We start from the raw sequence: 23,172 nt of genomic DNA, 5'->3' as shown, positions 1-23,172 counted from the left end.
GTCGCAAATGGTGGGAGAAAAGGAACACCCAATCCTCTACTTAAGCAGAAAGCTGCTCCCACGAGAACAGAAATATGCAGTAGTGGAGAGAGAATGCCTTGCTGTCAAATGAGCCAGGGAAACACTGCGTTATTACCTCTTAGGCCAGCGATTTACTCTTGTGACGGACTATGTACCCATCCAGTGGATGCAGTGGAATAAGGAAAAGAACACAAGGGTCACCAAGTGGTTCTTATCCCTCCAACCGTTCCAGTTTTGAATAAGGCACAGGGCTGGATGCCACCATGGCAATGCTGATGGTCTGTCACGAGCACACTGCCTGGCATCCCAAGTTGCCCAACTCTATGGTGTTGAGCAGGTTGGGGGGATATGTGATGGGGCAAGGCCAGATGGCTATAGGAAAATAGTGAGAATCAGGTATGTTAGCACCAGGCTAAACAAATCCCTAGTACCATGGTAACCAAATGGCAGTTGCTCCAGGTTAATCAAGACACCGGGGGCCAATTAAGATCCTTCCCGAAAGCAGTGGAGACAACTAGGTTGATTGGGACACCTGAAGCCAACCAGGGACTGGCTGAAACTAGTTAAAAGCCTCCCACTTGTTCAGGTGGCAGGTGTGCCAGGAGCTGTAGAAGGGAGCCACACTGCTAGAGAAATGGAGCAGTACAAACCTTATCAGGCACAAGAAAGGAGGCCCTAAGGTAAGGGTGATGCAGATATTGAGGAAATGGGGGCTGCTGTGGGGAAGTGGCCCAGGGAATCATACTCGTCCTGTTTCCAAAAAGTCAGCTACCAAGAGCTGCTACTATCAGGGTCCCTGGGCTGGAGCCCGGAGTAGAGGGTGGGCCTGGGCTCACTCCCCCCTTCCCGACTAATCACTGAGAAACTGGGAGACAACAGAGACTGTGCGAGGGAGGATAACTTCTCCTCACCTCCCTTGCTGGCTTATGATGAAAATGGCTCAGTAGACTGTGACCTTTGCCTCTAGAGAGAGAAGGGCTATGTGGAGGGTCACAGTGAGCCTCGGAGGCTAGCGTAATCTGCCAGGAAGTGTGGGACCCACTGAGACAAGGTTGGAGCTTTGTCACACTATGGATTGATGTACGTGTGACTTCTGTCCTCCCCCCCCCCCCCCCCCCCCACACACACAGAAATCCCTTTATAAAGCCTAATTGTGAGTGCAAGAGATGCTTACCACTGTTGTGCACTTTAGTTTAATGTTTAGCTGCCCAAGGTCTGGCTGCTGGAGGACAATGAGGACAGGTCACTATGAAAAATTTAATGAAATCTTTGAGTCAGTGAACTTTTCCAAAGTCAGGGTCTGGTGTTTGTGCATGAACTCCTCACAGAAATAGAAACGTTCAGTTGCAAACAGATGAGCTGCCTGATGAGCAGCATTGCATTGTTGGCAAGGTGCAGTTTGTATATTTCCCCCTTCATGTGAAGCATCAAGTATTGGCTATAGCTGGGGACTGGATAACACACTGTTGGATCAATGGTTTGCTCAGCTAAAGCAAATCCTTTACAAATATATTTTAAAATTCCTTATTAACAAACATATAATAATATTTTAAAATCACAAATTGGATCTCTAAAATGAATTTTAAAACATTCAAATGATTAAAGACCATATAGTTTAGGGCAGTGTGCTCTTAAAACCAAGTGGAGGTTTAGTAGCCAGCACTAGAACTTGGATCTCCTAACTCTTAATCCTGTGACATGCTCACTGATTAAAACTGTGATGAATTAGAGATAGACCTGAACTGTCCCAAAGTTTGAGGTGTATTTGGATCTCTGATCCCAATTTGGGCTTGTCTCTAAAAAATTAAAACTAGACAACAATGTAAAGTAAATTTGTAAGAAAAATTCATCATTGTTTTCCCATTCAGCTAAAAACTACTACCTAGTCTGTAGTACAGTACTAGAAATGTTGACTTAGACAGGTCAGTCACCTCTAGGGCACAAACACTATTTGAATTAAGCAATTTTATTGCAAACCACAGTTTTACCTAATGCCTTCCAAAGCCAGCAGTCAGGCTTGATCAAGGAGGGATGAGTATTACACTGTGAGTGAGGAATTCTGAGATTATGAATGTGGAGAGTAACAGTCAAGAATTAAGTACTCCCATTTATTTTTCCACTTCAGTCCCCAGGCAATAGTTCCATGTTTTGTTTCCACTTTAAATCTGTATGTATGGGACCATCACTAAATACATTTAAATATTGTAACAAACTGATTAGTGCATATGTGCCCCCACTGATGTCTACTGGATGGAATCAGAACTGATCAGCTGTAGGTCATAGGCCCTGTACTGATCATCACTAAAGGAGATTCTTCTTTTCCTCACATGGTAGGGCCCAGTTCTTTTGGAAGAGACTGATCTGTGTTCTATCTTCACTGTCTCAGTGAAGTTCCAAGTACCTACATGCAGCATAGTGAGTCACAAAGCTCTTCACTGGCCATGGATTTATTACAATATATAAGAAATATAATTTCACATCCAGTGACTATTTCTCTAAAGTTTTATATAAGTGAACATTTTTATTTATTTAGAAAATGGGTAAAATTTTCAAAAGTGCTTCAGTGACTTACGAGCCTAAGTATCATTTTAACTAATGACTTAGGCATGGTCTATACAGTTTATGTACCAGTATAAGTGTATCCATTTGGGGTGTAATTCTTTGTATTTATATAGTTATATCAGTATAACTCCTAGTGTGGACATGGTTATAGCTGTACAAAGGTGCCTTTCACCAGTCTAGCTTATTCCCCTTCCTTTATGGAATAAGCTATACCAGTATAAGCAAATTTATATTGGTATAACTGCATCCACACTAGAGAGGTTGTATTGCTTTAACTATACCATTATATTTAAAGTGATACAAATTTTATGAGTACCCAAAGCCTTATGCATTTAGGAGCCTAAGTACCATTGGCTTTCAATAAGACAAGGGCTTACGTACACAGGGAAATAGCCTGGAATAGCTATTCCACATTAGCTCCCCATGTGGCTATTCTTATTCTGCATTTTGTACTTTAGTTTAATTTATTTTGGAAGCAATAAACTTGCTAGGAAAGAGACAGTCAAGGTAAAGAGACAGACACAGACCACAATGAACTAGAGGTTATTTCTATTAAGAATAAACAGATGATTAATAATTGATACTTCATTGTTAATAATTAGCAGATCATCTCATGAGACAAGCCACATTTCTTTCTGTATAAATAGCATTTAATTCAGTAGACGGCTGCTCCATTCTCTTTCTGGCATCACTGCCATACTGTACTGCACCATCCATAATGGCATTCAATGGAACCTGGCAGGTGTATGCTCAAGACAACTATGAAGAGTTTCTGAAAGCTCTTGGTAAGTGTCCTATTTTTTTTTTCTACAACTTGCTGGGTTTGTGAAATATAACACTTTGCATTTAAGGAACCTTCCATCAGAGAATATCAAAAGTGTTTTTCACAAACCACCTTCCATGAGGTGGGTAAGTGTTAATAGCCCCATTTTAGATATAAAGTGAAGTGAAGGCACTTGCCCAAAAGTCACCCAGGAAAAGCCAGGGATAAAACCCAGATCGACTCAGCCTTAACCACAAGACTGGCCTTCTCATGAAAGGAAAGGTATTTCAGTAGAAGTGTATCAGTTAACCTTATAAACTGAAACAGGTCAACTAGTAGGGCATTGGTAATGGGATACAGAGCCTCTCAGCTCTGTTACCAGCTCACATAGAGCCTCTGGCAGTAATCACTGATTACCTTATGGCTGTTTGTTAGCCTACATGAAATGAGTTTGATGGTCTCTAGCTAGTGGTGTCTAGGTTATTAAAAAACACCACCATAGTTTGCATTGTCAGTTGCAGCAAAACAATCAAATTAAACAGAGCGGAATGCTTCACTCAGTGAAAATCCCTTCTCAAAAAGCATGTTGCCTAAACTACGCCCTCAGCCCCAAAGGTGATCCTTTCAGGTCCGCATTGAAGCCTATTGATGAGGCAGCCTGGGGACACTTGCACTGTTGCTGCCCTGTGGTTATGCAGGGGACTTCAGTGTGTCCTGGGGGAGGATGAGAGAGAAAATGAACCTTATGTAATGCTACTCATGTCACTTAGTGCAGTACTAAAGGTGCTCAGACATTATGGTGATATAAGAAAAAAACTATATAGAATAGAAAAGAACATAGAAAAGGTCAGCCTTTCACCAGTGCTAAAGTATGCACACAATTTAAAAAGAGAAATTATTGTACTAATGTAATATTAGGGCAAAAACACTTCAAAGTGCTTGTAAATATGGTGTGTGTGTGTGTGTGTAAAATATGGAAGATCCTCCATCTTAAAAAAAACAGTATACCTCATAAAGAACTGCCAGTGAATCTCCAAGATTATAAGAAAAGGAATCTAAAACCAAGTGTCCCATTAATTAAATTGTATGTCCATAGAGAACTGGGTAATCTAACTTTGACTTCCTTTTCTGTTGTTGATTTGTGTCAACCTTGTCACTTCAAATAAAATACTTTGATTCAGTGCATAACATACAAACCCCATACTTCCCTCTGCATAATAGAGAAGCTAAAATTCCATTTTTCCTCTTTCTGCAGCATTGGCAGATGACCTCATCAAAGTTGCCAAAGACATTAAGCCTGTTATTGAAATACAACAAAATGGAAACAATTTTGTTGTGACATCAAAAACACCTAAGCAGTCTGTAACAAATTCATTTACTCTGGGGAAAGAGGCTGACATCACTACTATGGATGGCAAAAAACTAAAGGTAATATATTTCAAGAACAATAACTGCTCCCTCACTAGTACTTCAGTGTCATTTTGCAAGTGGAATTTCTTTGTACTATTCCCATTAGGAAACTTCAATTGCTTCTGATAGGATCTTTGTTTCTACTGATGAGTAAGAAATTAAGTAAAACTTAAAAGCTTTTAACGCGAGCATGCAGGTTACATGGTAAGTGAAGGAGCCAGAAAGACTGTCTAGCTGGCTTTGTGGTTAGGGACACAGGGAATCTAAGTTTGTGTCACAAACTGTCATGTTAGCAGGTCCTGAGAAAGTTGTGGAGGCAACACATTAAACAACTGTAGAAGAGCAATCACCTTACACCACTCTAGAGCAAACGCCTCTAGTTTCAGAAGGAGCTGCTTCCAGACCCTTTCAGCTGGAGAAATGGTTGCTGCAAAGCACAGTTTGAAGAAACCCCCATTAACCTCTAGGGAAAAATGAATGCTTTGTACTAATTCAGCTCTTGTCACACAACAGCTCATTAAAACGCTCAGGTATAAGGTAACATTTCTTAAGGTAATCAAATCTGCTGCTTGTGCATAAATTGATCAACCCAGGGGTCAGGGAGGAATTTTATTCCCCATGTACATGAATAAATGGCTATATATGATTATGGAGTTTTTCACTTTTTTCCCCTGAAACAGTGATTCCCAAATAGTGGTGTGTGTAGCACACTTGCTGGTCTGAATAGAGCTGACTGTTCCCCATGGTGCTAGCTCTCCATGTAGTTTCTAGCTGATAAAGCACATTAAAAAGATAGAACACATTAAATGTGTTCTTACTATTTTTTCACGTAGGGTATTGCTATAGCTACCAGTTGTGGCAGGGGAATTGGGTCATATGTTTATGAATAGAAATGAAGGTAGTTTGAGACAATCTTTTTGTTAAGATGTTGTCTACACTATTTTAAAAAAAAAAAAAAAAAAATTTTTTTTGATATCCCCAGCCACCACTGCTAGAAGAAGGATAACATCCTATATGAACCAACAGTTTGATCCAGTGTAGCAAAACCCATTGTATAGTCTTGCCTTTCGTAGGACAAATTTTACTCTTATTTGGCATATTTCAACTGCCAGTTAACTTTAATACAATACCAATAACTGTAAAGTCTTTCTAATATATCTGTATTTCTGGCACACCAAGAAGTAGCATTTATATATGCATTGGTATTGTTTCAACAGTTAGAGAAGTTTTCATTGAATGCTAAACAAGATGCTCATTACTCCTGTCAATCTGAAGTTAGCATGAGATTAATGAAATATGGAAGTGCAGATACTGAATCATTCTTATCTGTGTATCTAACTACCATTCAAACTAATTTCCTAGTTTCTACCTTTTGGCCTAAATTGCCTACCAGAAATGTACTTGCTAGGCTACTATAAATACTTACATTTTAAAAATTTGTTCACAGTGCACGGTTAACATGATAGGTGGGAAGCTTGTATGCAAATCAGAAACATTCTGCCATGAACAGGAAATTAAAGGAAATGAAATGGTGGAGGTAAGTGATGGGGGGAGGGGAGGGGGAATTTCCTATGCCTATCAGTTTATAAACTGACACCATCACTTTAAAAAGTCCTGGTGTTGAGCACAGGAATTACTACTGTGAGCATGGATTATATCACTACATTAATGAAAGAATATGTAACTTTAAAATTCCAATGATTGCAACCAGCAAGAAACGACATTAGTCACCATTTAGTACAGCCAGGGTGATGCATTGTTACTTATTGACTTAACTGAATCTCCTCTACACATGGACAATGCCTGTGACTGTCCATGACAGTTTCACTCTATGCATTTCTATCACTGAAAGTTGCTATCCCTTCCCAGGATACATTGAGACAAATTCATTTTCGTTATCGTTTCATTTTAGGCACTCAGGTTTAGCGTTGCTAGCTTTTGACCATCATGGGCATGCTCTGCAAGATTTTTCACAGGGTTGTACAGCTGGGATGCTCTTGAGCAGAGAATGAAAACTGAATCAAGCCATGCTAATTTAAATTTTCACCTGTTTCATTTACAAATCCTAGGAACTTATGTGTCCTGAACTGTTCCCTACTGGCACAGAACCCTTCTCCCAGTGAATTAAAAGTTCACTTGCCAGGCTTTTAAGATGTATTCCAGTTGGTGTGATTACTGTTATAAGATTTACAGCTAAAGTTTTCAGGAATTTTATGTGCCTAGGGATTTTAAATGCCCAGTTTCCTTAGATGGCTTTGAAAATCCTAGACTACTTTCTTTAATAAATCTGCAAAAACCAGATCAATAGTACTTATCTGGGGCAGTGGGTTTCTAGTATAGGGAACATTCTTGTGACTGAGGTTACTCCAACAATGCACTTGAAGATAACATTTGACTATTCAGATTTTCAGTGTTCAGAACTGGTTCCCTAACAGGAACACCATTTGCAATTCTACTCAGCATGTCCATATGCAATTGCTGTAACTGTATTTTCAGATTATATGAGATGGAATTACAAATATACTACAGCAACTTCAAAGCTGTTAGCTACATACAGGTCCCCCTACAGTCTAAATGGAAAACAAGTAATATATCTCTGTATTTTCCAGACTCTGACTGTTGGTTCAGCAACACTCGTCAGAAAAAGCAAGAAGGTATAAACAATAAGAAGAGAGACCCATTCTATTTTGGACATTTTTACGTTCCAGAATTAAAGTGCATTTGCCCTCAGTTGTGAAATTTGTTGTTTTGGAAAAAATGCCATGGAAAATAAAGAAATAGGATTTCCGCTTCCTTTCCATGTTCATACGTGACTTACACCAATATAAGAATTCCTTTTTCTTGACTATAGCGACACACTCCCTATTCTAACTTCTGGTGGCCTACTTCCCAGCCACGCAAACCTCCAATTGATTTCAACAAGAGTTTTGCCTGTGTAAGTACAGGATTGGACAGCTAGTGAAACAGTGATTTGCAATAATGATTACAGAGAGGCTGAAAGCTATTAAGAATGTGTCTCTGCCTCTTATCCTTATTAAGGAAGAAGATAAGTTTAATAAACCCCAACACCTTCTCTCTTACTCTCTGCCCAATAGATCTGGGAGATCTACACAAAATCAGATATCTAATTCCTATCCAGCAAGTGTCTCTCCTGATCTTTCTGTCATCACAATAGTAATATAAATAGAAATATTAAAAAAGCTATAAAAGTATTGTACACATTCAGCAGGTAATTATACACAAAGAAAACAAAGCTAAGGCACCAAAAGCAATTAAACACAATGCCTATTAATTAACTTTTCAAGGTCTAAAATGATTAAGCATCTCCATTTCTAACAGTTTTGGTAAGTATAGCTGGAATATTTGCTTTCAGATTGAATAAGTATCTGTACTCTTTCTGGGTTGAGGTATGAAATGTACAGGACTGAAGCATATGAGAATAACGTCCCTGCACTTATACTGCCTAACTGTCCCTCATTACAAAGAGCATTCCCCTTTTAACACATTATCCTCCATCCCACAGAAAATTTGCTATTATCCCACATATGATATTGTCATTTAATTGGCCTGTGGTCATGAGCTGTCATCCCATCAGATCTCTGATTCGGAATCACTGAATTTGCTCCCTAGTATATTCCCTACTATGGCAGTCATGCCACTTCTCCAGTCACCAGTTGTGTGGATTCTATTATAGATAGTGCCAGTTCTATTCTTCACCCACTGAAGTCAACGAGAGTTTTGTCAAGTGACTCAACTGGGAAAAGAATCTGACCTTCAACAAATATCACCACTTTGAAAGTACCATAAATTAAATCAGAAAAAAGCACTCTTATTCTGGGATAAGAGTGTCCAGAGGGGAAGCTTTACCAGTATAGCTATGCTGGTAATTTTCCCTGAGTAGACAAGCCCTTACTCTCAGAGGCAATGCTTGTTGAAGATCAAATTAAATTCTCAACTGAGTCACTTGAAAAAACTCTCATTGACTTCAATGAGATAAGAATGCCCGCACTGGGAGTTTTACCAGCATAGCAATGCCAGTATACTTACACCTGCATCGGTATGCTGGTAATTTTCCCCACATATACAAGCCCTAAAAGTTGAGTACAGTGAGAGTTGCACATGTATAAAAGATCGCACAGAGAGATGTTGGCCAGAACAAACTTGGGAAGAAAGCTCTTTTAAAGTTTTGTGGTGCAAGAAACCATTCAACACAGCTTGGAAAGGTATGTTTGTAAGTTGCTTGGTAACTGTTGCTAGCTAGATAAGGAAACAATACAAAAAGGAATTAGTTGTCTAACAGTAAATTCCCAGGAAACCACAATGCTTCAACAAATAGGTGCTGCATTGTACAATTGCATTGTACAAGAGATTTGACACGTTCAGGTTCTTTTCTGAACTAGTCTAACAAAGTATATTCACTTTTGTAAAATAAAATTGTAATCACAGGTTTTAAAACGTGTAAAAACGTATGCTACATTGCTTTTCATGTATTATGACATACACATGTATTTATTTAGATTTAATTTAAAGTGTCTAAAATGCTAAGCACTTATGTGTTTAAAGAAAACATGCAAACATACAAAAAGTTACATTGGGTTAATGCCCACAAAAGAGCTCCCCCCACAAACCCATTCAGACCCTTCAACTCACCAACTCAGTGAAAGTCTAGGAAAACAGTTCAGCAGCCACGCTCTGTAATGCAAAGGGAGATTGGGTTACAGAATGGTAGGATGTTCTGAAAACAGTACCTATTAATATATAAAATTAAAACTCTTTTTAAAAATATTTGTTTAAACCTCCATAATACATTCTGAAAGCAAACACAGTGCCATGTCCAAATTATTTAACCTTAATGTTGCCTACAACAGGGTTGGTCATAGCAACCTAGTCTCAGCACATTCCACTTCCATGTGAGAGATCTGAATTTGAATGTATGTCCTTTGTGCAGGTCCTTATTCCAACCTGTCAAGAACGGGGGGGCCCTTGCTCTTATTTACAGTGGGAGGATGCTATCACATAGCAGAGGCAATTTTGGGAAAAACTGGGACCATCCCACAAAAAGAGTTGGTGATATGACCTCTTGGCAAAGGCAATCTGCAATGGGAAAAGCAATGGATTAACAGGGTGGAAATGTAGACTGGTTAATGATGATTTTGTGGTTTAGGTCAAGGGTCTTATGTTACTGGTTTGGGAAATAAGCCATTATTTACAGATGGAAAAGTCTTGCAGTGAAAGAGAGATACATCCACCCTCTCCCAAAATCAAGTGAAATCATGTGCAATACACTTCAAGAGAATATTTATATAATTGCATCTTGTAATTCTGAACACTGCAGAACAGACATGGTCCATCTAGTTGAGAACCTTGTCTCTACCAGCTGCCAATACCAGAGGCTTCTGAACAAGATATATAATTACTCCTGGCTACATGTATTTATTGCTATGCACCAAATACTGCCATGAAGCAACTTCAGTGGTTCCACATGAGTTTCTGAGGGAAGAATTTGGCCTACCAATAGCTAGACACTTTAGTATTACACAGCTGCATTATGCTGTGCTCATATATGGTAGGTTTAATCCTCAACCATCTTTTCTGGCTTGCTATTACCAATTTCATGTTCTTTTAAAGAAGCATTTGTGTGTGCATAGAATTTTATTGTATATTTACTGCACATTGTACTCAGCTCAAATGCCCATTGCTAGTAAGTATAGTGCAGGATAGTGTTAGAAAGGGAAACACCTATTGTATAAATTACTGTAGATCGGGGTCCTTATCTCTACTCCCAAAGAGCAAAGTACGTCATGTAAGTCAAAGGCCATAGATTTTACTCAGTGTTAGTCGGACACAATAACCATCAAGGCACTTTTCTATTTGGCAAAATGCAATACAAGGCTTCCTTTTCCAGGGATCTCACTTCCTCAACCTTGTTGAACCTGCAGTAATGACAAACCATTCTGGGCATGTGAGAGAGAACAACGGGATCTGAGTGGGAGTGTGTTTGTAGCCGCTACAGATTTACTCATGTTCCACCATCTAAAATGAGCCAACAGCAAAGTCTGTACGTTAAAAGGTCAAAGAAAGAGTTGAATGCTGGTGGTTTGTGGTGATGTCTCCATCTGTTCCTCGGATTTGCTATACATTACCACACCCAATGTGATCTGAACCTCAACAGGTTTCTTTAATGAGCACTTCATTAACTCAGCCACTACAGAGGTTGGTTTGAATAGTCAGTGACCTCTCATTTATTTGTCTAAAGCACCACACACTGTACAAGTAATGATAGTCTTAATGGTATAATTATCCCCATTTTACATATGGGTAAAACAAAGTACAGAAAGTCAAGTGACTTACCCAAGATCACCTAGTGAGTCAGTAGCAAAGACAGGTATGGCACACAGGAGCCCTGACTCTCAGCCACTCACTCATACATCATGTGACTTTGGTTACCAGCTATTCTCTCCTGGAGTCCTGAAGACACTTTTTGGTCCTGCTAAGCATCCTGACTGATGCTTCTATGTGTAACATCATGACCTTCCATTGCAATGCAACAAGGCGTTTCTAATGGTTCCAAGACCTAACGGCACCAAAAAGTAAGGTTTTGACAGCGCCAGCTAAGAGGTTACACGTCAGCATTTTGGATGGTGCAGCAGGTTGAGATTTAGATGCCATGCAGGCATCCAAGGTGGGCTAGCACTAGCATGCCAATGTTACCTTGTCAACTGCTGGTGTCACAGTAGAGGGACTTATCCTGCCACAAAGCAATGGCATTTGAGGCTGTGCAGGCAGCATGCTGGATGAGGATTGGTGCAGTGGGCACCGTTACCCTGCATCACTGCACCTACCTGTGCACCACTCCGCCCTTGATTTGGGGCAAGGCTGTCCTGGTTTATTGTCTGGCTAGACTGAGGGGTGTGATGCTTTACAGTAATGGTGTGGGGGTGGGGGCTCTCTGCCCCTCACAGCAGCGGCCAGCACCATGGCTGATACTGCCCCTCAGGCGCCGGTTCCCCTCTCACCACCTTCCCCATTCCTCGCCTGAGAGGGGAGAGTCAGGCGCGCGCTCAGCGCCTCAGCTCTGTTCGGGCGGGAAAGGGATCGGTCGGCGCGCACCCAGCCAACAGAACGCTACTGCCGCGCGAGACAGCAAGCGCGGGTTGAGCGGGCGGCATCGTTCAGCGCATGCGCTGGATAAGTGGCGGGTGGGCGGCGCATGCGCGGAAAAAAGAAGCGGGAGGATCTCAAGAGCTGGTGGCGAAGCAAGAAGCATAGAGGGTTCGACGCGTGCGCACCGCCTAGAGAGGACGTGGCGCATGCGCAAAACAAGGTGTGGTTACGGGGCGGCAGTTTGGCGCCTGCTCTCTTTCTTCCACCTCCCCTCCTCCTCGTTTGGGCTGCGCTCTCGCCGGAAGCCCCCCGCAGTCTCGCGAGAGGCGGCGAGGCCGTTGATAGTGGTGGCGCTGTCTCTCTCAGGAGAGTCGCTTCGCTCCTCTTTTCTCCTCTGCGTCTGGGCCCTGCCTGGGAGCCGCCGCCATGTCCCGCTACCTGCGCCCCCCCAACACCTCGCTGTTCGTGCGGAATGTGGCCGACGACACCAGGTGTGTGTAAGTGCGGGGGGGATCCAGGGAAGGGGGCTCGGGCAGGCGGGCGGGGGCGCTGGGAGGGGCGGCGGGCGGGAGCGTGGCGCGAGGGCTGCGCAGGCTTTGGCGGGCTCGCTAGGCCGCGCAGCCAGCTACCACATGGGAGGGGGAGGGGGTTCCCTGAGGCAGGGGAAAGGAGACCCAGGCCGTTTCCTTCTTCCCCATCCTTCTCACAGCCTCCATGCTTCGCCTGCCTTCCGTTTCCCCCCTCCCGCCCCGGCTCACAGCCGCTTCACCCGGCGCACTGAGTCCAGAAAACAGCGAAACAAAACCAGGGAGGGAAAACTTAGGAAAAGCAGGAGAGCCGTAGAGACCCCGCGGAGTCCCTTGCGCTGGCTCAGCACGAGGCAGGGGCTGTGCGAGTAACCCGGCGGCCACAGTCTGTGCTCCAGGACATGTGCGCCCCATCACGTGTAGCTGCCCAACAACCGCTGGCTTCAAATACGTGCCCCTTGAGGGTAGAGTAGCGCCTCCGCAGAAACGGCGATTGCCGTGAGTTGAAAAAGCACCGGAGGGTCTTAGTGTACAGAAGCTGCGCGCCCCCAACACCCGCGCGTGGTGTTTGTTCCTATTTGGCTAGGCTGTTACTGCACGAATGGTTCTGTAAGGGGTTGATTTGTGAGTTTTCAATCATTAGAAATAAATAAGGGGAGGAGTTGTCTAACGTCACACTTCACAATTGTCTAAAGTAAAAGTGCCCACTTCCAAATACCTAAGACTGCTGTAACTTTTATTTCATCAAGCAGTGGAAGTACAACCTATATTTTTCTCATTTGTAGTCTGGGTATTTTTAGCAAACTGCTTATTCTATCACCTCTCCCTGATACCTTCTTAATATCTCCTTCTGACATTTATTATGAACGTTGTAGTTTTTATTTGTTACGTTAAAGTGTTTTTGAGGATGTATGTTGTATTAAGTACATTTATATATTAAAGGTCAGAGATTTTTCTATAAATCCTATTTAAGTCAGTAAGAGTGTTGCTTTTGCGGAATGCAGGATTAAGGTCTAAGGATATATTGTTTAACTTGCTGTCAGGAAAATAATCTACCCTAAAGGAGTCATGCAATAAATAACATTGAAGTAGAAATGAGGGAATGGAGTAGGAGTTGCATTTTTTCCCTATGATACTAATAGTTCGGAATTGGAAACAGGTTATGTGTGAAAGCTTTTTTTGTGTGATCACCTGTCTTTCCTCTGTGATTATACTTGTGATTAGTTTTAGAGTGAAATTTATTTAATGACCAGAACGGTTGAGGAAGAAAACTATTACATATAAATTTCGAAGAGAATGGGGAACCTATTTGGTCCCTTTCTGTAATGTGCTGTGAAAACTCTGCCCTTTGTACCGATACCATGATGTTGAGTTTTCCTATTGAATCTTTGTTTACCTCCTGTGTTCTTATGACTGGTGTGTGTAATGCATTCTTCCCCAGACTGTGAGGAAGAGAGATAAATAGTGGTAACTTTTCATCATTGACTTTCCCAGCCATGACTATTTTATGCATATAAAATAACATTCAATGAAATCTGTATGAGAGAGTTGATGTTGTTGGAGGGGAAGAAGGGATGATTCCAAATAGCATAGACCTATTGAACAGAATTATACTCTTTTTTTTTGTTAGATCACCTCCATGAAGCAATTAACTCTTAGTGGCTTGAAGGCTGCTTTAGACTAGTTTTGTTGTTTGATGTGTCTGAAATTCACCTTGTGAGATAGAATGATTATTTTTGAGGTTCTTTCTTGAGTTTCCAAGTGTTGTAACTTTCTGTTTTCATGGTGCAAAAATGTGGAATTAGAAGTCTTAGAGAAGCTTTTTCTTAATTTTTTTGTACCAGATCTGCTGTTTCTTCTTCTTTCCCACCCACCTTCAATAATTCAGTACTGTTTACTAAATACACCATTACATGTATTTTCTCCATTTACACTTGCCCAATATTGAATTACACTGAGTTTTCAGATTCCAAGGTGCTAATATAAAATTTTAATTATTCCAAGATTCTAAACACCTTGGGAGTTTTAGCAAAGCCCCTATAGTTGATGTATGATTCAGACCAGGTTTTTAATTTATTCTGATTAATTTTATCACAAGATTACTCCGAATTTTTTTTAGTTTTTTTTGTACTTCATCATCTAGTTAGTTTTGAAAGCATGCTTTGGCCATATTATTTGATTCAAGATTTTTCAGTAGTTTCTTTCAGTTTGCAACTTAAATGTAAAAAGTGAGAGAATATATAAAAATGTATTTATGGTATTTCAGGTCTGAAGACTTGCGTCGTGAGTTTGGTCGTTATGGGCCGATAGTTGATGTGTACGTTCCACTTGATTTCTACACTCGTCGTCCAAGAGGATTTGCTTACGTTCAATATCCTTTCTTCAGATGGCTGATTAGTGAGGGGTGTTGAAGTTTGAAATTCAAGTTTGTGTAAGAGGTAACAAATCTAAATGAAAAAGCAGTTTACTTTTGTGTTGTTTCTATTAAATGTCTTATTGTGGTGTGTTCCATTTTTTTTGAAGATTAACTCCTCGCAAATTGCTCTTTACTTTTTTTGCAAAACTTTAAACCAGATTCAGTAAGATAAAAGCTATTTTGTTGAATATCTGTCACTCAAATTGATACTATATGATTTAAATGACAATTATCACTGACTCAGAAGTGTCTACCACATTTTTAATATAACTGATACTGAAAGTAAACTTGTTCTTGTGCTTAGCAAATTGTGGCTGGTATTCATTGTTAATTTAAAAACATGGAAACTGGAATCACTTGATCAAAAGCAGTTTGTATAAAAAATGAGGTAAACTTCTTTCTTTAATATTGTCCCCTAATTTACTGTCCTCTGTTGTTGCCTCAGAGAATGTAAAGCTGTACAGTAATGGCGACCCCAAAGAGAAAGCATGAAAGAACCTTTAGAGTAGAGTTCAACAATTAAGGCAAGTAGACAAGCCAAAGACCTCTTAAGGATCAGGCTTGAAGAGAAGGGAGAGTTTGGGAAAAGAAAAAGTAAAGAAAAGCTGGAAGAAGGACAAGCCATAATGGGAGACAAAGCTTCGCTTTATCTACAAAAGGGGGAAAAGGTTGTTTTTCAAAGTAAAAGATAAAGCCATCTGTCATTTTTGACCAAGCATCTCATGACAAGTCCTTCTGACAAGCACTTAAAGAGTTAAAGGTCAAGATGAAGTTGAATGGTGGCCAAGATTAAAGGAGTCATACCTGATGTATCCTACAGAATAACAGTTTTTTTTTTCTGTTTCTTGTGTAAGTGGTAACTTAAATTATTCTGGTTTAGTCTGTTGACAGAACCTGTAATATTTCACTTGTGGGTGGTATTTAAATTGTAACTGTCTTGAATGAAATGCATTCATTCTTGGTTTATTTATCAAGATAAGTGTACCTATATGGTACCCAGGAGATGATGGACGAAGTTGGTATGCAGACCAATACAGATGAATTATTCTTTCGAATCCGCTAGACAGTGGAATATAAGTGAATTACAATGAACAGTCTTATGGATTAAAGATATTGATGATTACATTATTGAACATCTAATCCATAGCGTAATGTTTCAGTATATGCGTTATTCTTTAATAGAATACGGTGGTCTATATTTGAGTAACAATTGCCGAAAGTCATAATCAGTTTTAAAGGAGTAGGTGAAAAGGGGAATAAGTTTCATGAATACAGTAATGTAATGAATGCAGAATTTTCACTTTTTACTAATGTTGCTTAAGCATTTTAAGAGAGCATTCTCCCCCCCCCCCCTTTTTTTTTTTTTGGTAAGGCAAACCTAGAGAATCGGATCACTAATAACTAACCTTCTTTAACTACTTTTGATACATCAGTATGTATAGGAGAAAAGAAGGCTATGGCATTACATGGTGATTGTTCACTAAAGGATATATACTCTTGGTTGTACCTATATCACAAGATTTGTACTGTATTCCTCTCTCCAAAAATTCTCCTACAACCTTACAGTTAATGGGAGACAGTTTTTAGTGTGACCTATAGCAAGATTAAAAAATCCAGGAAAAGCTGTCAATTTGAAGTTGTTAACTACTCAAATTCCCAAGTACCTTAACACTTAGCACATTTGAAGATGTCCGTGATGCTGAAGATGCCCTCCATAATTTGGACCGGAAGTGGATTTGTGGCCGTCAGATAGAAATCCAGTTTGCGCAGGGTGATCGGAAAAGTAAGTGCCTTTGTGTGTAGTATCAGTATGTAGTTATATCCTTAATATTAGGATAGTCAGAACGGAACGCCTTGCGTAAGTCGGGAAGCATCTGTACGCTATTTTAATATAAATTATAGGGCTGTCAGGCGATTGGAAAAAAACCTAATTGAATTGTTAGTAATAGAATACCCTTTCCTTAAATATTTATTTAAAGTTGTCTACATTTTCAAATCTATTGATTTCAATTACAACATAGACTACCAAGTATACAGTGTTTACTTTTTATTACAAATATTTACACTGTAAAACAAAAGAAATAGTATTTTTCAATTCACCTAATACAAGTACTGTGGTGCAGTCTCTTTATCATGAAAGTTGAACTTACAAATGTAGAATTATGTACAAAAAATAACTGCATTTAAAAACAAAAAAATCTAAAACTTTAGAGCCTACAAGTCCACTCATTCCTACTTCTGCCACTCGCTCAGACAAACAAGTTTGGTTACATTTGCAGGGGATAATGCTGCTCACTTCTTGTTTACAATGTCACCTGAAAGTGAGAACAGGCATTCACATGGCACTGTTGTAGCTGGCGTCGCAAGGTATTTCCGTGCCAGATGTGCTAATGATTCATATGTCCCTTCATGCTTCAACCACCATTCCAGAGGTTCTGGTTCTGACAGGTTCTGCTCAATAACAGCAGAGTGGACCAACGTATGTTCATTTTCATCATCTGAGTCAGATGCCACCAGGTTGATTGGTGGGTTGATTTGGGTTCTGTAGTTTCCGCATTGGAGTGTTGCTCTTTTAAGACTTCTGAAAGCACTGTCCACGCCTCGTCCCTCTCAGTTTTTGGATGGCGCTTCAGATTCTTAAACCTTGGGTCCAGTGCTGTAGCTAATTTTTATAAATCTCTCATTGGTACCTCTTTTGCATTTTGTCAAATCTGCTGTGAAAGTGTTCTTAAAACGAATGTGTTCCGAGACTGCTATAACAAAATATATGGTAGAATGCAGGTAAATCAGAACAGGAGACATACAATTCTTCCGCAAGGAGTTCAGTCAAATGTAATTAACACATTACACCTCTACCCCTATATAATGTTGTCCCCGGGAGCCAAAAAATCTTACCGCGTTATATCGAACTTGCTTTGATCCGCCCGAGTGCACAGCCCCTTACCCATCCCTCCCCTGGAGCACTGCTTTACTGCGTTATGTCTGAATTTGTGTTCTATCAGGTTGCATTATATCTGGGTAGAGGTGTATTTTTTTTTAACGAGCATCATCAGCATGGAAGCATGTCCTCTGGAATGGTGGCCGAAACATGAAGGGGCATACGAATGTTTAGCATATCTGTCATGTAAATACCTCACCGGCTACAAAAGTGCCATACGAATGCCTGTTCTCACTTTCAGGTGACATTGTAAATAAGAAGCAAGCAGCAAACTTGTTTGTCTTAGCGATTGGCTGAACAAGAAGTAGGACTTGTAGGCTCTACAGTTTTACATTGTTTTGTTTTTGAGTGCACTCAAGTAACAAAAAAAATGTGCATTTTGTAAGTTACACTTTCAGGATAAAGAGATTGCACTACAGTACTTGTATGAGGTGAATTGAAAAATAGAAATATTTGCACTGTAAAAATGATAAAATAGTAATCAAAAACAATATAAAGTGAACACTGTACACTTTGTATTCTGTGTTGTAATAGAAATCAGTATATTTGAAAATGTAGAAAAAAGTCTGAAATATTTAATAAATTTCAATTGGTATTCTATTGTTTAACAGTGCAATTAATTGAAATTAATTTTTTGAGTTAATCGTGTAAGTTAACTGTGATTAATCAACAGCCCTAATAAATTATATAATTTACTTTGTTTCAACATCAAAATGAAATGCGTTGATGGTTCTTAATACAAAATGATACTTAATATGTATAATCAATTTCACGCTTATTGTGGCATATGGTATAAGAAATCTTTGGAGTTTAGCATATAATTGAAAGTAAGTAGTCTTATTCCTGTTTTAGAGTTACAAAAACTGAACTAGTATGGTTGTATTAAGTATTATTCTTCAGAAAATGGCTGATTTTAAGAGTGCATTACAAGAAACTTGTAACATGTTAGTATTCTAAAACATGTATATGCAACTTTAGTCTTATTTGTCTGATGTGTCGGCCCAAGGATCTTGCAGTACAAAGTATCAGAGAAACAATATACCTATTATGTTCTCCCAAAAAAATTGCATGCAGTCCTTGAAGTCAGTGGGAATTGTATGCATGCAAGGACAAAATTCAGTCCTGAATGTTTGTGGTTTTTTTGGCCAAGGGGTGGGATATAACATTGCCTTAAGTTTCTTTAGGAAAATGAATTAACCCTTTACCATGCATTTGATAACTGCTAGTACACACATCACAAGTGTGATTCCAGACACTGGCTTCATTGCAACATGGAAAATGTTTAAAATATGCATTGAAGCATAGCAGTGTGAGGTTAATATACCCAATATTGCTTCATATTTGGATGAGGGGTGCATTTAATTAAAGGGGAAAATACAATATAGTAGAAGTAATGTGCTGCTATTTCTCATCTCTCCTTGCCCCCTTTTGGGGGTGGGGAAATAGAACAGGACCAAGCCTATTTCCTGCCAATTTTGGTTGAAAGGGTCATAATCAATTTATACTTCACTCTTGTTTACCTTGTGTATAATCAGTTTCACCACTTTCCCTGTATAGAATCTGTTGTTGGTCTGCCAAAAAGGAGAAACTTTTCATTGTTTTTATAAAAAAAAAAAAAAAAAAGACTGGGAAAATCAGCAGACTGTGTGGGGTGGGTGAAGCTTTTTGCCGATTTCTTTAAAAATTGACTAGATTTCTAGTTGACTGTCCTCTTAACTGAATTCAGAAATATCAAGACATAATAGGGCCATGAAGCTCTACTAACAGGCCAACTGAAGATTATAAGATTTTCTCCAATGGGCTAGAACCAGTATAGCCAGCTCTTCACTATCAGTTGGTATATGTGGGCAGGGGTATGGCTGAAGCACTGCTACATCCAGGCAATACTCTGTTACCTAAATCATCATTCGCAGCTGGCAACTGGATACAACTTGCAGCAGCCCCAAGGCTGCTCTAAACAGTAGTAATGGGGCATAAAGATGGTGTGCAACCACTTTTACGTCTCTCACATGTGTCCTTTCCAGTCTTCATCAAAATGCATTGTGTTGACTCAGGAATTGAGCCCAGTTAAATTGATTTTTGAAAACATGGGTGCCCCCACTAATGCATAATTGAAATTCAAAGGAAGGAGCAAGGAGAACTGATCTATAAATTAGAAAGTTGCATTTGATTTTTTTTTAAACAAAAATGTTAAATATTGCTATTTTTCTGCAGCTCCAAATCAAATGAAAGCCAAGGAAGGGAGAAACGTGTACAGTTCTTCTCGCTATGATGACTATGACAGATATAGGCGATCTAGAAGCCGGAGTTATGAAAGGAGGAGGTCTAGAAGTCGTTCTTTTGATTACAACTATAGAAGATCTTATAGTCCTAGAAAGTAAGTGTAGTGTTTGACTTCAACTACACAGCAGTCAGTTGGAGAAGAAAAAACATACTGACTATTTAGTTGTTAACATTTTGAATACTTTTTTTGTATGCTCACTTTGTAATCACATGCGTGGGAGTTACTGTATTTTGCATGCTTCATCAAAACAGAAATATTGAATGAAATACAATTCTGTGCTTCATATTAAAGAATTAAAAGCAAATGCACATCTCAAAAAAACTAAACTTATTAATCATCTATATAAATACAAAGGTATTTGTCACCGTTTACTTTTTCTGATGTACCTTTTTAGCAGTAGACCTACTGGAAGACCTCGGCGTAGCAGGAGCCGTTCGGACAATGATAGGTAAAAAAAAAAAATTTTACACCATTTAAATTCAGAACTAGATTACTATAATCCTTAACTTTAGATTAAAAAATTTACTCCTGCAAAAATGGTTTAAAAAAATGTACTAGATGTCTAAGAATAGCATTTTTATATTCAAATCTCTCTCCCCTTTATTCTGATAGGTTCAAACACCGCAATCGATCTTTTTCAAGATCTAAGTCCAATTCAAGATCACGATCCAAGTCACAGCCCAAGAAAGAAATGAAGGCTAAATCACGTTCTAGGTCTGCATCTCACACCAAATCTAGAGGCACCTCTAAAACAGATACTAAAACACAGTATAAGTCCAGCTCAAGATATGAAAAGGAACCGAGAAAAAAAGAACCAGCTAGATCCAAATCTCAGTCAAGATCACACTCTAGATCTAGGTCAAAATCCAGATCACGGTCATGGACTAGTCCCAAGTCCAGTGGCCACTAACAGTGTAACCATCTTGTTTTTAGGCATGAATCATTCATTTACACACAGTTCAGTTTTCTTAAATTATCAGGAATATGATGTTGCAACAGTGCTAAAAAGAACTTCTCTTTTTGTCAGTTTTCCCTCTAGCAGGCAATGGTTATAATTAAAATAACAGTGTTGAGAAGCCACTAAGAGAGTCCACTTCGTGAAATGTCATGGGCAGCTATTGATTTGATTGTGGTGTCTCTGTATATTTTTGTAAAGATTTGCATTTTTTGATGCTTAAAATATTGGTGATAACTTGATTGACCATAATTTGCAACATTGTCCTATTACAAATTTCACACCCACAGAGAAATTGGTACAAATTGGTGTGGAGCCGTTAAACTAGCAGTTTAACTTGTTCTTCAATATTAAAAGTTTGCAATATGAATGGAAAACAAGGCAGCTGTAGTGCAATGCTGTCTGCTGTGAAATAGACTGGCAACATTGTTTCCATTGTTTAAAGGGAGGAAATCTCTATTTTTTCATGCCCACCTACAGCAAGTAGACACATGGTGTTGAAGTTTCTTGTTAACCCCACCATCTGGAGAGATGGTACTAACATTGCGTATAGTATATGGGGGAGTCACCATCTTGAGGATTCATGGGGGATCATGCAGTGTCATGATTGTTGTCAGGAGAGGGCTTTCGTTGTTTTTACCCGGCTGCTAATATTAGCTGTTTAACAAAAACACATACATTTGAAAATATTAAGGTCACATTTAAGCAAATGACAGAGCAGCTACAATATTAGGTTAATGTGTGTACATTTTATTCAGTTTTTGTATCTATTCTAAATTTTAGTGAGCAGTTAATCATAAATTGCTTAGTTTCCTGCTGTTAGATGCAAGTAGATTGTTTCAAGTTGTGTGTGTACAGTATATAAGAACTAAACTTTTATGCCAATTACTCTTGTGGTTAGTTGGTGCATTCATAGATATCAAACTCTAGCCATCTCTCTATTTGTGAATAACTAAAGGATTGCTTTTACACTTCAAAATTTATCTAGTCAAACAAGCCTAAATTACATCCCTTCGTCCCCAGACTGGATATGGCTTTGGTTGCAAGGTTTCATTTTAAATTACTTAAGGACAAATCTTTCAAGTTGGGTGTGAATTAGAGCTGCATCTCTAGCTATTTTGTTTATCACAAATACAGTATCTTGAGTAAACTGATGTGAAAAATAGTACAATACCAGTATGTAATCTCACAAGTATTTCTCTGGAAGGCAAGATGTTTTGTTAAGAAAATGGCTTCTGGCTTTGAATTTAAATAGGAAAAAAACAAGCCAGTGTCAAACACCTTATGTTCCTTGCTGTCTATATAGTAGTGTATGAAGATGTTGGTGAAAAAGTTTCCTTTTTAGAGAATTACTTTTAGGTTTTGGTTTTAGTAATTTCAGCAGGGCCTTTGAGGAAACAGACAGCAATACTGGCTGTTGAATGTGCTTAAGGGGTTGATTCTAGAACCTTTGTATACTTGATAGTATTTCTAACTTTTTTTTTTCTTTACTCTTTGCAGTTAATGTTCATGTTCTGCTATGCAATCATTTATATGCACGTTCCTTTAATTTTGTAGACTTTCCTGGATGTATAGTTTAAAAACAACAAAGTCTATTTAAAACTAGCAGTAGCGTGCAGCTCTAGCAGAGAAAAGTTGTGGGATTAAACTTTGTATTTTCTTTCATATAGGGGCTTCTAAAAAGGTATTTTTATATGTTCTTTTTAACAAATATTGTGTACTACCTTTAAAACATCAATGTTTTGATCAAAATAACTAAAGACCCAGCTTATTTTGTGCTTGCTGTAAATTTAGCAAACATGCTGTAATAAAAAAAAAATGAAGGAAATATTGATCCACTGGAGTTATTGTAGCTTTAGAATTTGATTCTAGAGCAGCGTTAGGAACAAGGCCATGCATCCTCTGAAGTAAGGTGCTTCTTTAAGGTTTTAGTGGTAAAGTAGAACAGGAATCCATTTATTTTGTCTGTCTAGATACCAATGTACTTTTTTTTTTTTTTCTTAAGAGGGTTAATGGGTGAAATAATGTTAAGTGTATCTTTGGCCTAATAGTGCAAAATAGATTTGTCCTAATTTCCATGATCAAGATTGCTCAACAAATATACAGATTTCCCCATTTGTCATATTTGAGATAATGCAGTAGACAAATCATGGGTTGTTAACCAGAATTTAAAGATGCATGAGGGAACAAAA

General features: G+C 39.0%; 2 protein-coding genes across 5 annotated transcripts; both read left to right on the top strand.

Annotated features, from left to right (window-relative positions):
- Nucleotides 1–3,230: 3,230 nt before the first annotated feature.
- Nucleotides 3,231–7,549, top strand: LOC117868400 (fatty acid-binding protein, liver-like). Its single transcript, XM_034754307.1, has 4 exons — nucleotides 3,231–3,368; nucleotides 4,602–4,774; nucleotides 6,204–6,293; nucleotides 7,366–7,549. The coding sequence occupies exons 1-4, from the start codon at nucleotides 3,302–3,304 to the stop codon at nucleotides 7,414–7,416; spliced, it is 381 nt and encodes a 126-aa protein (XP_034610198.1). The 5' UTR covers nucleotides 3,231–3,301; the 3' UTR covers nucleotides 7,417–7,549.
- A 4,617-nt stretch (nucleotides 7,550–12,166) lies between these two features.
- On the top strand, nucleotides 12,167–22,808 carry SRSF10 (serine and arginine rich splicing factor 10). Of its 4 annotated transcripts, none has more exons than XM_034753742.1 (6): nucleotides 12,167–12,351; nucleotides 14,654–14,758; nucleotides 16,483–16,586; nucleotides 19,956–20,118; nucleotides 20,423–20,473; nucleotides 20,638–22,808. In XM_034753742.1, the coding sequence occupies exons 1-6, from the start codon at nucleotides 12,287–12,289 to the stop codon at nucleotides 20,933–20,935; spliced, it is 786 nt and encodes a 261-aa protein (XP_034609633.1). In that variant the 5' UTR covers nucleotides 12,167–12,286; the 3' UTR covers nucleotides 20,936–22,808. The 4 variants fall into 4 exon arrangements, with proteins under 4 accessions (XP_034609633.1, XP_034609632.1, XP_034609631.1 ...); XM_034753741.1 differs by having other exon boundaries at nucleotides 12,168–12,351; nucleotides 20,420–20,473; XM_034753740.1 differs by having other exon boundaries at nucleotides 12,168–12,357.
- The last annotated feature ends 364 nt before the right edge of the window (nucleotides 22,809–23,172 follow it).

The sequence above is a fragment of the Trachemys scripta genome, chromosome 20 (genome assembly GCF_013100865.1).
Source record: "Trachemys scripta elegans isolate TJP31775 chromosome 20, CAS_Tse_1.0, whole genome shotgun sequence".
In the NCBI taxonomy this organism is placed as follows: Eukaryota; Metazoa; Chordata; order Testudines; family Emydidae; genus Trachemys; species Trachemys scripta.
Note: the sequence above shows the minus strand (reverse complement) of the source record. Positions and strands in the feature narration are given on the sequence as shown.

Coding starts and splice junctions, on each gene's coding strand:
- SRSF10 (XM_034753739.1), top strand. CDS start 12,287: ATGTCCCGCTACCTGCGCCCCCCCAACACCTCGCTGTTCGTGCGGAAT. Junction 12,358..14,653: donor GCCGACGACACCAGGTGTGT/GTAAGTGCGGGG, acceptor ATGGTATTTCAG/GTCTGAAGACTTGCGTCGTG. Junction 20,474..20,637: donor AGCCGTTCGGACAATGATAG/GTAAAAAAAAAA, acceptor TTATTCTGATAG/GTTCAAACACCGCAATCGAT.
- LOC117868400 (XM_034754307.1), top strand. CDS start 3,302: ATGGCATTCAATGGAACCTGGCAGGTGTATGCTCAAGACAACTATGAA. Junction 3,369..4,601: donor AGAGTTTCTGAAAGCTCTTG/GTAAGTGTCCTA, acceptor CTCTTTCTGCAG/CATTGGCAGATGACCTCATC. Junction 6,294..7,365: donor AAGGAAATGAAATGGTGGAG/GTAAGTGATGGG, acceptor TGTATTTTCCAG/ACTCTGACTGTTGGTTCAGC.